Source organism: Thalia democratica, chromosome 3 (assembly GCF_965202585.1).
Source record: "Thalia democratica chromosome 3, ktThaDemo2.hap1.1, whole genome shotgun sequence".
NCBI lineage: Eukaryota > Metazoa > Chordata > Thaliacea > Salpida > Salpidae > Thalia > Thalia democratica.
In genome coordinates, this window is record NC_139167.1 from 28,048,790 (window position 1) to 28,063,300 (window position 14,511).

At 25.6% G+C, this 14,511-nt stretch overlaps 2 protein-coding genes across 3 annotated transcripts in view; one reads left to right on the plus strand and one right to left on the minus strand.

Moving 5' to 3' along the window:
* The first annotated feature begins 3,415 nt into the window (after positions 1 to 3,415).
* On the plus strand, positions 3,416 to 9,281 carry LOC145832144 (ectoderm-neural cortex protein 1-like). Its single transcript, XM_082939500.1, has 2 exons — positions 3,416 to 3,470; positions 8,392 to 9,281. Exons 1-2 carry the CDS (start codon positions 3,416 to 3,418, stop codon positions 9,279 to 9,281), a joined length of 945 nt encoding a protein of 314 aa, XP_082795626.1.
* A 2,004-nt stretch (positions 9,282 to 11,285) lies between these two features.
* Positions 11,286 to 14,511, minus strand: part of LOC145831528 (rho GTPase-activating protein 18-like) — a 46,977-nt gene continuing 43,751 nt past the window's right edge. For both annotated transcript variants that reach the window (XM_082938808.1, XM_082938807.1), the window contains 4 exons: positions 13,835 to 13,888; positions 13,283 to 13,366; positions 12,854 to 13,008; positions 11,286 to 11,975 (listed from right to left, as the gene is read on the minus strand). In XM_082938808.1, coding sequence (XP_082794934.1) covers positions 11,828 to 11,975; positions 12,854 to 13,008; positions 13,283 to 13,366; positions 13,835 to 13,888 — 441 coding nt within the window. In that variant the 3' untranslated portion in view covers positions 11,286 to 11,827. The remainder of the gene's footprint in view (positions 11,976 to 12,853; positions 13,009 to 13,282; positions 13,367 to 13,834; positions 13,889 to 14,511) is intronic.

The following is a 14,511-nucleotide window of genomic DNA, read 5'->3' on the forward strand; positions in this document are numbered from 1 at the left end:
AGTAATGTATAAAAAATGTAGTTATACAAATAGTTTGCACTTTGTCACGGAATGAGGCTTGTTTGTTTTTTTTTCTTTAAATTCTTTTAAGTTTTTGCATTTTTGAATTTTACTTTTATCCCTAACCCTTACCCTTATTCGTTTTTTTATTACTTACATTAATTATTAATTTACTTATTAACTAATACTCTCTTTTTTTACTATAACTGTTACCCCTAATTCTTACCTTTGGTCGGTATTTTTTTGTTTATTTTTTCTACCATCTCACCCCTACCTTTTGTCGGTATAGGAAAATTAATTGAAGTTCAAAAGCTTGAATTGAAAAAAAGCAGACCAACACCAGATATTACTATTACTCAAGATTGCAGTTCAAGTGGTATGAAATTTCAATTTCTAGTTTTGTTTATACTTCAGATCTTCTTCAATTGTTACGATTTATTTTTACAGTTTTATATTGTAATATAGGTAAAAATTTAAAAGTTAAAAAAACTAGCTCTTTAGATTTCTTCTACAAAAAATTAAAACATTTAAAACTTTCAATTTTAATACTGAAGATTTAATATTTTTATGTAAAAGATAAAGATAGTATATTAAAAGCTGCAACAAACTAAAAGTATGAGTTATTTTGATTTTAATACCATTCCTTTTTGTTGATATAAATAGATATTGAACATTATTTAGAAATTGCACAGAGAAAAAATGTTTTGAGGTATAAATTGTTATACTTAGTTGACTATTTATTTGTAATTTAAGGCCATAGGAGGGGGGGTAAGCCATGTTTTTTAGAAATTGATCTTATTTAAAAAACTTTTTTAAGCTTAAAGATACTTTTATTGTTTTAAAAATTCGAGTCACTTTTAGAGATATGACCAGTCAAAGTCGGGCCGCATAACAGGTTACCTATGGGAAGGAAAAACTAAAACAGCGAAAAAAAGCTAGTTTGTTTAAAATCTATCTCCTTTTACATTTTTCAAGAAATCTTCTGCAAACTTTAACAGTTTAATCTATATACAGTAACAAAAAAACATTACTTGTGAATTTAAAAATTTGTGGTAAAACTTTTTTTTTTGATAAAAAAAGACTTTTTTTTAATTTTTTTTTTTTAAATTTTTATTTATTTTAATTTTCTAAATTCATAAGTAACGTTTTTCTCTTGTAATGTAAGGAACATTTTCTAAAATTTGATTGAGATTGCTTGAAAAATGAAGTAGGAGATAGATTTTTAGTAACTTTTTAAACTTCCTAGAAAATTTACCCCGAAAATTTTGCGGCCAAACAGTTTTGATTTAGGTGATTTTTTGAGAAAATTCTTGCGCACCCCCTGACCAAAATACCACGCTACGCCACTTGTTTGTACTTAAAATAGTTCAAAGCTGCCTTTAAAACAAGACTAAAACGTATAGAGTTTGAAGATTAGCATCGATTGATATCATATTATCGTAGTTATAATCTGAAACTTGTACATATTTTCTTTCAAAAATTAATAATTTTACCCTCTAGAGGCTTTTTGATGAATCGAATCCTAGTTTAGAGTTTTAGTCAAAAAGTTTTTCTATATAAATAAAAAGTAAACTAGTTAATTTAAAATAAGTTATATGGCTATCATAAATTTAATTTATGTGTTTTCAAAGTTTAAAATTACAATATAATTTTCTATGCCACTAAAACTTACAATTTTCCTTAATATTATTTAAAACTTGTTCGATATCAAAATAAAAAGAAAGCTTTAAATAAAAAGATTAATATAACATATATTCTAAATTCATTATGACTGTTGAAGCAATAATAATCAAAAACTTTCTATTTTCGATTTTTACTTAATGAGTAAAGTAATATTATGTTTAAATACATTTTCACAGTACGAACGATCATTTGATAAAAATTATATTTCTAAAAAGTATGATTAAATTTAACTAATGTTATATTTAGTCGTGTAACTTTGACTTATACAATTCGGTAATCTAAAAATATCTTGTTCAATATCACAGTTTTTTTAGATAAGTTTCATGAAATAATACTTTTTATCAGCTTAAAGTTTTAACTTTATAAAAATAAAAACAACAAAAAAGTTGTACTTCAATAAGTTCTTGAGATTAAAAAATCAAAGAAATTTTTATTTTGTTTACAAAACATATAAAACCTAAGTTAAAGGTGTACTAATAAGCTGAAACATAAACATTCAAAACTAATTAGTCTAGTTACTAGCTCTATTAGATCTGTTTTTAAATGTTATGTAATTTAGAACATATAATCATATTGCTCCTGAACATATTCTTTTATGTTTTATGATATTCTTTAATTTTGACTGATGAGTTTTACGTTTAATTGTTTTTTTCCTAATTTTAGTTTTCAAACACAAAAGTATAAAAACATTTAGAAATTAAAAGCTGTGTATCAAACTTTAAAGATAACAAATATATTTGATTTTAAAATTTTCTAATAAATCAAAATGAAATATAGTTAATATATTTCAAAACATAATTTAAAATAAAACAAAATTAAAAACGATTAAGTCCAATTTTTGGATAATAAATGAATATTTTCTATTAAATTTATTAAACTACTGTAAAAGGTTTGAAAAGAAAATAAATTTTATAAATCACTTATATTTTATTTACAATTAATTTGAGATACAATATAAAAAAATGACAATGTGTATCAAAACATAATACCAAGTGTATAAAAACTTAATAAAATAAGATAATTATAAATACACAAAAAACTTAATTTAAATTATATTAGTTTTATATGTAGTTTACAAACATTTAACACTGTATGGTATATTTGTTATATAAACTATTTGATATAGTTAACTTACAAAAAGTTCATAATCTAAGTTAAAAGAAACAGATAAATTTTACAAACTTATTTTAAACTATTCTAAATTGTTAGGAATGTATTACAGCTCACTATATTTGTCTTAAATTAAACTAGTTCAGTTAAATTTATGTATCGTTTGACAAATATATTCAATTGTTCTAATAATGAAACTTAACTTGATCTAAAAAAACAAGTACAGCTCACTTTAGGTTTCATATGAGTTCTAAAAGTCAATTGTTTTCTACTACGGTACTAAAAGTTTTGTATGAAAACAGATATTGTGATTAGATAGATTTCAGTATATTGGTTTGTGGAGGAAAAGACAAATGTTTTAAGCGTATGAATCAAGTTTTGAAAATCAAAGTTCCTAGTTTTGAAGTTACTGAGTTTCCATCTATGGAAAACTACAATGATATACATAATATAGCTACTTTTAATTCAGATATTTGTGCTAGTGTTGACAGTGTAGGTAGACACATATGCGCTTTACCAAAAAACTTGTACACTTGTTGAAATTTACTTGGATAAAACTAAAACTTCGAGGCAATGTTTCTTTAAATTTTAAGAACGATATTTTTACAGCTTATTTATGTTCATGAATAAGTTGTACGTGATCGGAGGATGGAATAAAAGCGATAATGAAAGTCTTTGTTTGTGTTATAACTACAATGTTGTTAATAATATAGATAATAATGTAGCAGATTTAAATCAAAGAAGGTATGGTGCACCTTGTACAGTTTTTGAAGGTAAAATTGTTGTTGCTGGAGCAGCTGAAAATTGTGACTTAAAATCAGTAGAAGCATTTGATTTCAATTAAAATACATGGGTTTATTTACCTGATATGATTGAAGAAAGATGCAGTAATGCTTCAGTTATTATAATAACCAGTTTTTTGTTTACAAAATAATTGAAACTTAAGATAAAAAGTCTGCTAAATAGCTTGAAGATGAACATACAAAACTAATTAGTCCAGTTCTGTCAGTTGTTTTTCAAAATGTTATGTAGTTGAGAACATTATGAAGTTTAATTTCAAACATTCAAAATTTAAAAGCTTTATTTCGTATTCTATCAAATTATAAGGATAACAAACACATTTTATTTCTTAATTTATATACGTAAATAAAATAGTTTCTAGTATAAAACTTTTTAAATATAATTTAAACTAAAACAAAAAAAACATAAAATAGGTTCTAACAATAAAAAACAATGCTTTATTTTTAAAATGGTTAAAGTTTTTGTAAATAGTTTTAAAAAAACCATATCTGATAAATGTATTTTATCATATTAATTCAACGATGCAAAATCATTAGAAAAATGACAATGTATATCCAGAATTTTGTACTAAGTATATAATAATGTTATAAAATTAGATAATTTATAAAACACTAAAAGTTTAAATTTAAATTATATGAGTATAATGTGTCATTTAAAAAAAACTAAGATTGTACGGTATATTTTTTATTTAGATATTTGATATATTAAAATAAAAAATAACTAATAAATTTTCATAGTCTAAGTTAAAGAAAAAAATAAATCTTACTTACTTTTATAAAACATTTCTAAATTATAAAAACGTTTCACAGCACACTGTATTTGTCCTAAAACCTGTTTAATATCAATTTGTTATGATTATGTATGAATTGAGAATATTATTTATTAGTTCCAGTAATAAAACTTAACTCTAAATAAAATAAAATTTCAGCACACTTTAGGTTTGATATGAGTTTAAAAAGTCAGTTGTTTTCTACAACTGTACCAATAGTTTTGTATGAAAAAAGATATTGTGATCAAGAACGTTTCAGTAAATTGGTTTGCTGAGGAATAGACAAAAGCTTTAAGCGTATGAATCAAGTTTTACAAATTAAAGTTCCTAGTTTTAAAGTTACTGAGTTTCCATCTATGGAAAATTACCACTATAACACTCTATCTTAAAACTTGAAAAAGATGAAAAATACACTTAAACCAACTATTAGTCTACAATCATTTATAACGTTTGTCTGCAACACAATAAAGTTTTAAACTACTGCTATGTAGTAGTTGTATAGTTGAGATCTACTGTGATGTGATAGTTGTATTGTTGCGATCTACTGCAATGAGATAATTAGAGTATTGCTATCTACTGTGATGTGATAGCTGTATTGTTGTGTTCTACTGTAATGTGATAGTCTTATTGTAGCGATGTACTGCACGGTGATAGTTTGAAGATTACACATTTCTGTGCCGTGATAGTTGTATCGTTGCAGTCAACTGTAGTGTGATAGTTGTATTGTTGAAATTTACTGTTATGTAATAGTTGTATTGTTGAGATCTACTGTGATGTGATATTTGTATCGTTGCAGTCAACTGTGATGTGATAGTTGTATCATTGCGACTTACTGTGATGTGATAGTCGTATCGTTGCAGTCAACTGTGATGTGATAGTTGTATCGTTGCAGTCTTATGTGATGTGATAGTTGTATTGTTAAGATCTAATGTGATGTGATACTTTTATCGTTATGATCAACTGGGATGTGATACTTTTATCTTTATGATCTTCTGTGATGTGATAGTTGTATTGTTGAGATCTACTGTGATGTGGTTAATGTAGTGTTTAGATCTACTGTGATAAGTGTGATCTACGTTGCGTACACTATTTTATGTTTAATACTTTTAGTTATAAACATTACTAAAAATTTAAACTAAAAAGTAATAAAACTTAAAAGTTTTAAATATAGTTGTATTACAGTTTTACAACTGCCCTTTACTAAGTTTTAAAAAATACGTATTAGATTAGAATAGGTCGTTTAGGTATTGTTTTAAGTTATAAATTAACTTAACAATAAAACAAGTTTAAGCAGTCTAAAATATTGTATATGACTGAAAACGTCCCTGCTTTTAGTTTGAATGAATTAACGTCTAATTTTGAATGTTGAACGTTTTGTGTTTCGTGCAAAATTTTTTTTTGACTTTTAATAGGCTAATGTTCCTATTATATTCATTAAACTACTTTTTTACTCTTTTCAATATAGCTTCTTAGGTTTTACAAATCTTTTTAAACAGCGTTTATAAAAAGTAGCTTTATTGTTTTTTTTTTTCAATTTATACGGTTAAAACAACAAAAAATAGCTGGTTCGTTACAAAATGAGAGTCTTAAATTGTACAGTTCTGCATAAAAGTTTTGAAAAACATTTGATCAAAAATTAAAAAAGAAGCTACGGTATTTCTAAATTATCAGTGAAAATAACAAATCATGGGAATTCTTAGTAATAATAAAGACTATTTTTTATTTTAAGGAAATATGATGATTAGTATTAATATAAAGGTATATTTATATCCTTAAACAACTTCTAATAATTCTTTTAATTATGCACCGTCAACTTATACTAAAAAACAATAAAAGTTCTTACCAATTGGGTGAAAAGTAATAATTGCAGCTAACTCACAAACATTGTTAAAATAAAATAAAATCGTCTTGAATACGTTAATTTTTTTTAAAGTAGCTTAACCGTATCAAATTTGGTATAAATATACCACGAAAATATGACGATCTCTCAAAACATGAACCGACACAGTTTATCATAACCTATAGTTATAAAGTGTTAATTATTTAACGTCTCAAAAATTAACTTAAGCTTGTAAAACTTTAAAAAGTATTTAAGTTATGTATCTTAAAAACGAAAGGATTTAAGAAAAAATATTAGTTCTAAATTGTACTGTGAATTCATGAACTCGTGGCAGACATGGTAAAAAGCAATTTTTGAAAATCACCAGTAGTAAGAATTGATTTAACTATAGAAAATGCTGTATAATAAAGAGAATATCTGGAGAACAATCAAATATAGTAAATGTTTTTCTTTTTTATTTCCTTATTTAGTGCACACTATAGCGCTTAAATTGTAAGCAGAAATGAAACAGTTGTAATTGTGATTTTACACTTATACCAATTATTATCCGTGGCACATAAAAGCTTAAATTATTTCAACTTGCTTAAATGACAAATAAAAACTTAACAAAAGCGTTCATGCTCACAAAACAGTCTGAAGTCTTTTAATTTTTAAACAGATGTCATTTACGAAAGTTGTATTATGGTATAGATTCAAAAAAAAATCAATAATGCTTACATCAATGGATTAAAAATGTGGTAGAATAATTTAAATAAAAATAGTGCTAAAAAAGATATTTAATACTACAATATACAAAAGTTCAACGAAATTCAAATTCAAATAAAAAAAAGCAATAAACATTTAAAAATTACTAGCAGAAAATATTTTGAAACACAATTACTAATAATTGATTGTAAGTAGTTGTATTTTGTTAAAACATAAAAAAATCAAAAGTAGATTAACTGCAGCTTTAAAAAAAACTTAATCCTATACAGGTATAAATTTTATATTAAACAAAGAATAATTATAGTAAAACGTTTATTGTTTTTAGTATGCAGTTTTAATAGTGTTTAATAGTATTAAGACTAAAAAGTAGTAACATTTTTCATATTGTTTAGTCATTAGTACATTAAAACTACTGAGCTGTTTTAGATTTTTTTCATATTTTCAAGATTTATACTTTATGCTAGTTTATAAAAAGTCTCTTTTAATAGCTTAGTAGAAATTAACATACTACTCATTAGCTTTTTATTGTTAGCTGTTTACTTATTAGCTTATTGCTTTATAGCTGAGTACTTATTAAGTTAATGCTTATAAGCTTAATTTTGTTTATTACTGGTTTTACTTTAATAAAAAGAAGAACTTTTTTTTTACTTTAATTTTTAAACAACTTAAACTGTGTTGACTTGTTTAGCTTTATTAAGGCAGTATGTTTTAAATAATGTTTTTATTACTTTGTCATAAGTAAACTTTTTATTAAAAAAATACGCATATGGCTTGTAAAAATTTACAATGTATACACTTAGTTTAAAAATATACAATTTTATATGCAATTGATATTAAATTTAAATGAAATTTTATAGTTAAACACTAACTTTACCGTTACAGATTGTAATTAAAACAGTTCTCAAAAAAAAATCATGCACAAAACGTTGACTGACAAAATTAAAATTCTTGAAAAAGAGAATTTAAAACTGACGGAAGAAAAAGATGCTTTTAAACAAGAAAACTTGCGTTTAAAACTAGAAATCAAACAATTAAAAGATGAGTGCAAGGATAAAAAAGATTCAGAAACACAAAATAAGAAAATTAATAAGAAATTCATATCAGAGTTAAGTGTTATCAAAGATATAAAACTACTAAATGTTAAAGAGTTTTCCAATGCAAGTTTGTATTTTTTTAATTTAATTTCAATCAATTATTTGTATAAAGATTTTGTTTTTATACTTACTTTCATTAAAAAATTTATATGTAAAATATTTATTTTAGTTTTTAACGAGTCCCTGGTCTTGGTCTGCCAAGATATATTGTCATACCATTAAAGAAATAAAACCTTTTTTTTACCTTATAAAACATGTAAATAAACTATTATTTACATCATAGTTATACTTATAAATTAACTTATAAGATGTGAACCACTACTCATTAAAACTTAAAAAAAAACTCGTTCAAAATTAAAAAAAAATTTTATGTTATAAATAAATCTTAGGTAATCAGATAAAACTGCCAGATTATAATGAAAGTAGAGCAGAATTAATTGTAGTTGTAGACGATCGTTATTATTCGAGCCCAAAGCACTACCAGTATTTGTTGAATAAGCGGAAATGGGTTGAAACTAGTGATTTGTTTAGTAAGCCTAAAATTCTCGATGGCAAAATAACTTGTATTCATGAATTTGAAAACGTCGTTTACGCAGTTGGTCCGTACGGAATTTCAACACTGAACAATGAGCTGTACGAATTTGATTCTGATGATTCTTATGAATACATTACGTCATGTGTGATAAGAAACAACATACTAGTCGTTCGTCAGCATGCTCAGACTGAAGGTACTTTAGAATTCAACGTACTAGACACAAAAAGTAAACAATTAAATGAGTTGATAATTGAAACGAGTAGATATGAATTTGCTGTTGTTGAGTTCCTTAATCAAATTTGGTTAATTGGTGGCTATGGGCACGAAGGAAACTCAAAGTTCGAACAACTCAAAACAGTACAAGTATACGATGTAGTTAGTAAAGGTCTTTTTATGCCAACCATTGAATTGGTGCAAGCGAGATCCGACTGCAAAGTCATCGTTTACGAAAACAAACAGTTCTTGTTTGGCGGACGTGTGGGTCATGATAAACCTCTGAGAAGTGTTGAAATGTACTCTGCCGAAGCAAACAGATTTGTTTTGATGACTCCGATGAAAATCGCTCGTTGGAGTTTTGGTTGCTGCAGAGTCGGTAATCTCGTTTACGTTATTGGTGGATTCAACGGTGAGTTTTTGAAATCCGTTGAAGTGTACAATCTCGATACAGATACTTGGACGGATGGAGTTGATTTACCTGAAGCTGCGTATGACCTGCACGCTTGTGCTGGTACCCACAAACTTTAGTACTAAATAGTTTTTTACTAATAAAACTAATGTTGTTCTCAATATAGCTTTTATTGCAAGTTAAACAACTATGTTACATTTATTTTTAAAAGTTCAAAACAGTTTGATAGTTTTTTATACAGTTTAGCTTAAATAAATATGAAATTTAAGTGAAAATATCTTTTCATTCAACTATTTAAGTAAAATTACAAAATAACCTAATCTCCTAAGTTTAGTAAGTTTTTGCATAGTAACTAAATGAAGAAGTTTCTATCGTTACCTTTTGCCTATATTAAAAACTTTTTGAACAGAAATAATTACAGTTTACCTTCTAGCTAAACTTAGTTTAAGTTTTTAACTAAAATATACAAAGTATTAGTTATTCATTGGTAGTTTCCTTGTTCTTGTTTTCCTTGTTTATCTATTGTTTCCCTGTTATCGTCAAATTACATTTGATGACTATACTACTCTTGATAACTAAACTACTTTTGATGGCTAACTTACCCATAAAAGTTAAGTTATCTTTATTTACTAACTTAACTTTGATAAATAATTTACTTTTGATAACCATTTCACTTTTGATGGGTATTTGAAAAAAAACATTTTGAATAATAAAATATGAATTCGTATTCTATTCTTATTTCAGTTTAAGATAGTTTTTAATAAAAATTTCAAAAATACGAGTTTGCATTTTGAACAAAATAATTTTTACTTAAAAGTTTGCAAACGGATTAATGCAATGTAATTATAGCAGTTCTTCTATACAATATAGCAATTCTACACAATTTTATTTCGTCAGCTATTATTATTATTTTTACTCTCACTGTTACCCCCAACCAACCCTTTGTCGGTAAGTAGTTCTCGGATTTGATCGGGTTAGAGAGCGTACCCCATGGCTTAATTTTCTAAGGTGCATTAAAAAAACGAGTTCAATGAGTTTTACAAAAAGTCAAAACAAATTTTAATATATTAAAAAGCCACGAAATGGGAAAACGCAAAAACTGAGATTTTTTACAAATAAATTTTTTGTTTTGGTTGTTACTTTAACGAGAAATATTGTTTACCTCCAAATGCCTTGTCTCTACAAGTTTGCTTGTAAGCTGTTTTGCTTTGCGCTGTACTTTGTTCATAGATAATTTTAACATAATTTAATATTTTTACAGTAGATTTAATTTATTGTAAGATATAATAAGTCAACAGTAGAGTTTTGTGAAAATTTTAAATGTTTATTACTTTACAATGCACATAACCTAATTTCTAAAAATCCGTTTAATTTTTTTTGCAACTTTTAAAGTCACTTGACCTAGCGTTAATTAAGTTTAATTGAAATTTAATTGCCAGCAAGATTTTAGATTTAAGCTTAGAATCACTGGAGAAAACTTTAAAAAACATTAGAATTTATTTGAAATATATTTTTTCATTAAACACTTTTAAAAGTCAGTTTTTAAGAGGAAATTACTTGGGTGCTGTATGATATTTAAACTATTAGAACCACAATATGAACAATAGTATAAAAGTGAAATCTTTATAAGATTGGGAGTTAAAATTGTTTAGGAATAAAAACTAATTTAAAAAAGGTTTTTTTAAAGTTCAACTGCTATTAGAACATTACATCTGAGGTTATGATTAACAAATGGTTTTTTTTATAAGCAATTAATATTTTTAAATAAATCAAAATCTAAATGAAATTACTACATGTACCGATGGTGTTTTTTATTCTTTAACAAATAAAATCAACAGGAATAATAAAAATACGAAAAAGTCAAAATAAAATATTTCAACAACGAATATCATTTTTTACATTCATGTTCAGTTTAAAATCCAGTTTAAAAATAAAACTTGGCAGGCAATTAGCTAAAAAATTTAATATAATATTTTTGTAACTTGGGTTTATTTTATAAAGTTCAAGTATTTCACGAACCTTAACTAAAAAAATAGAGCAATAAATTTTCACAGAAAATAAATTAAATGAAAAGAGCAAAAAACGACAAAAACGTTTTAAATAACAAAGACCTAATAATTAAACCTTCAAATAATTTATTCACTTGAAAAAAAAATGTTGTTTTAATATGTACTATAAGGTTAATTTTGTTCAAAAAAAAATTAAACATAATTTCTAAAAGACTTTTAGTTTAAGTTTGTAAACTTGTAACTTTGAAAATATAAATTTTTCTATACTCGCTATAAAATAATTTAAATGACTTTTTCTCATACAAGCAAAACCTTTAGTTTCAGTATTAATGTTTATTTAAATGAGCTGGCTTAAAATGTGTTTTACAAAAAAAATCTCACAAACTCTTTTTAAAATCACGTTATTAAGTTTTTTATAATCCATGGGTTCTTAATCCAAAATATAATATTCAATATTTTGTTTTCTTCTGAGCGCTATGATCAAACTTATACAAGTTCAAATATTAAAAACAAACTAAATTCGTCAAATAAAAGACAAGCTCGTTAAAACACAACAAAACGCGATAAAACTCGGTATTAAAATTTCAACCGCTACGTGGCGCAACAAATTCTCTCGCTTCTCTCATATACGAGAGAGTTCTCTCACATCACTTCTCTCACCTTCTTCTCTCGCACCTGAGTTCGAACCTGGTGTGGGGGTTGATGTTTTGTATTCCGTATATGCTCGCGTTGCTGCTCAACCTCCTCAACTGCAAGTTGCCGCCCACCTCGTACAAAAAGTGACATTCCTCGTTTATATAGTGTCTGCACAACAGTGTTCGGTTAATTGAAACAAGCAAAGTTAAGATTTGTGAGTACTAAGATTTAGATGTTATAAAGTGTGGGCAGCTTAGACCTTGGTATAAAGATGTTATAAAGTGTGCATAAAAAGTTTTTTGTCTTGGAGAAATTTAGGATATTAAAATATAATATTTCTTTAATTTCAAAGGTAACAAAAAATGAGCTTCGCCACACTTTAACAACAGTATCCGAGACAACCTACGACCGGTTTCGTCCTTATTACTTATAATTATCACTAAGTCCTTATTATTACTTATTATTACGATTAAGTCCTTATCAGGAGTCATCAGGCACTATGACTCGGATGCTGTTGTTCTTGGTCGTGATGAAGTTTTTATCATTATTATTAGTTTATTGAACGGCAAAATAAAAAAGCTCAAAATAGTTGGTCCTATGACCTGGTGCGCAACAACTTTTCGGTTATCGAGTCGTACACCAAGGACACCTTTTAAAATTAAAGTCTTGTTTAGGAAAATTTAATAATAAATAATCAAACTAGTTTTTTTTTTTTTTTGGTGCGAAACATCTCAACTTTATTCATGATAGCAAAAAAATAATTTAAAAGGTATTTTTATTTTATTTCTTGTTTAAAAAAAAGGTTTTGATTGTTAGAAACCATTTTATTAGATTATATTGAAGATAAAAACAAATTTAACTAGAATTATTGTTATATATTTTTTATTTTAATTTAAAACTTTGGGTTTCTAAAAAAATAAACAAAATATTCGAAGAAAATAAAAACACAAGCTTGAACACAAGCAAATCAAATAACTATTTCAATACTAGTACAAAATTTAATATATAATCTATACTTGAATAAAAAAATATCAAACATTACAAACTTTGTGTTAGCTTTTTCAATTTTCAGTTTGAACTGCTGAATAACGTCTTTCACTAATAAGTCAGCTTGTATTTTAACAGTGATTTGGGTAATTGGTAGTTTTAACGCTAATTCTTCGCTGGCGTGGATTTTGACCACTTTCTTTGTATAATCAACCTGTGAGAATGATTAAGTTTCAAGTAAGACTTCATTTATTCAAATTCCTACGATTGAATTTTTGTATTAAAAGATTTTTTTCAGTATTTACAGTGAAAATTTATAAAGTATCATTGTTAGAGTATTAGTCATGTTTAATTTAAATATACATACATTTTTGCTTTGTATTAGTTTTTTTTTTGAAAACATTATAACCTTAGCCACAATGTGTAAAAAGTTGTGTAAAGTAATCTATAGAAATTATGAAATATTTAAAATATAAGAACAAACTAACCCCTCCCTTGCTAAACTCAATGTGAGTTATTTCTTTCGGTTCTTTCGGAGTTTTGAAATTTGACATGAATTTTCCTATTTGGTTCTGTTTGAAAAAAAGTTTCAATAGAAAATGTTTTACCAACCAATATGGACTTACCAAGGGTTCAAGTGAATACTATTACTAAAATACTACTTTGTTACTTATAGTAAAAAAATATACAAACCTGTAACAAAAATTTTAGCAGGACTTGAAAAAGTTAAAATACTTGATAAAATAACTTCAACAAACATATTTTCCATTCTTATTAAATTTTACTTTTTAACTTAAATTTATTTATACTTAAATAACTCTATAAACTTGTTACAAAAACCAACCTTTTTAAATTGGAATAACTTATTTTTCAAACTTTTTAATTAAAGCTTTTTGAAAAGATTATTTTTCAAAACACTTGAAAAATATTTTTTTTTTAGTTGAGGCCAATTTGATAGTTTTACTTTATAAAAGCATAAAAAAAACTGTGTTTAGACTGACATTTAAAGTTAGACAAATATTAATTTTAATTATACAAACCTTATTAAACTGAGATAACTTTGTGTCTTTTGCTTCATCGTTCATTTTTCGTACCTGTTAATTTAAAAACACATATTTATCAAATATAAAATATACATTTTCTTTTCTAATTAACTTCATATAAGACTGAACAATTCTTTCCCTAAAAACATTCCCTAAAAACAAAAACTTTCCCCAAAAACACTGGAACATGAAAACACTAACTTACATACTAAGAAGTGCGTGAAACATCTAAATTTATAAACAACTGAAAAAAAAAATGAAAATAATTGTGTTTTTGCACAAACCATCGCATTTATTGGGCTTAAAATCTAAAATATATTCAAGACACGCTCAGTAACAACTAACTAAAAAAAGGAAAAGTTTTAAGTTAAAAAAAAAACATTTCAACATGTTGAAGCCGGTGAAATAGATCAAGTTCGGTTACACAACAATTGAAATATGAATTATTAATTCGGGGTAGAAACGTCATAACTTTTAAAAACTCCAAACTGTGACCTACATCCAGTTACAATATAACAACAACATTCATCTGAATTTCAACATACCTTAAAATATAAATTGGGAAATTTCAAAATGTCATAATTTGATGCTAAATGGTTTCCAATGGAGGTTTATTGCATAAAACATGTTTCATAACATTCAAACTGATCAGAATCTATGTTTGCGAATCTTAG

Excerpts from the sequence above, each read along its gene's own strand:
- LOC145832144 (XM_082939500.1), top strand. The coding sequence starts at position 3,416 with ATGAATAAGTTGTACGTGATCGGAGGATGGAATAAAAGCGATAATGAA. Across the intron at positions 3,471-8,391 it reads AAGCGATAATGAAAGTCTTT|GTAATCAGATAAAACTGCCA; the intron begins GTTTGTGTTATA and ends AATAAATCTTAG.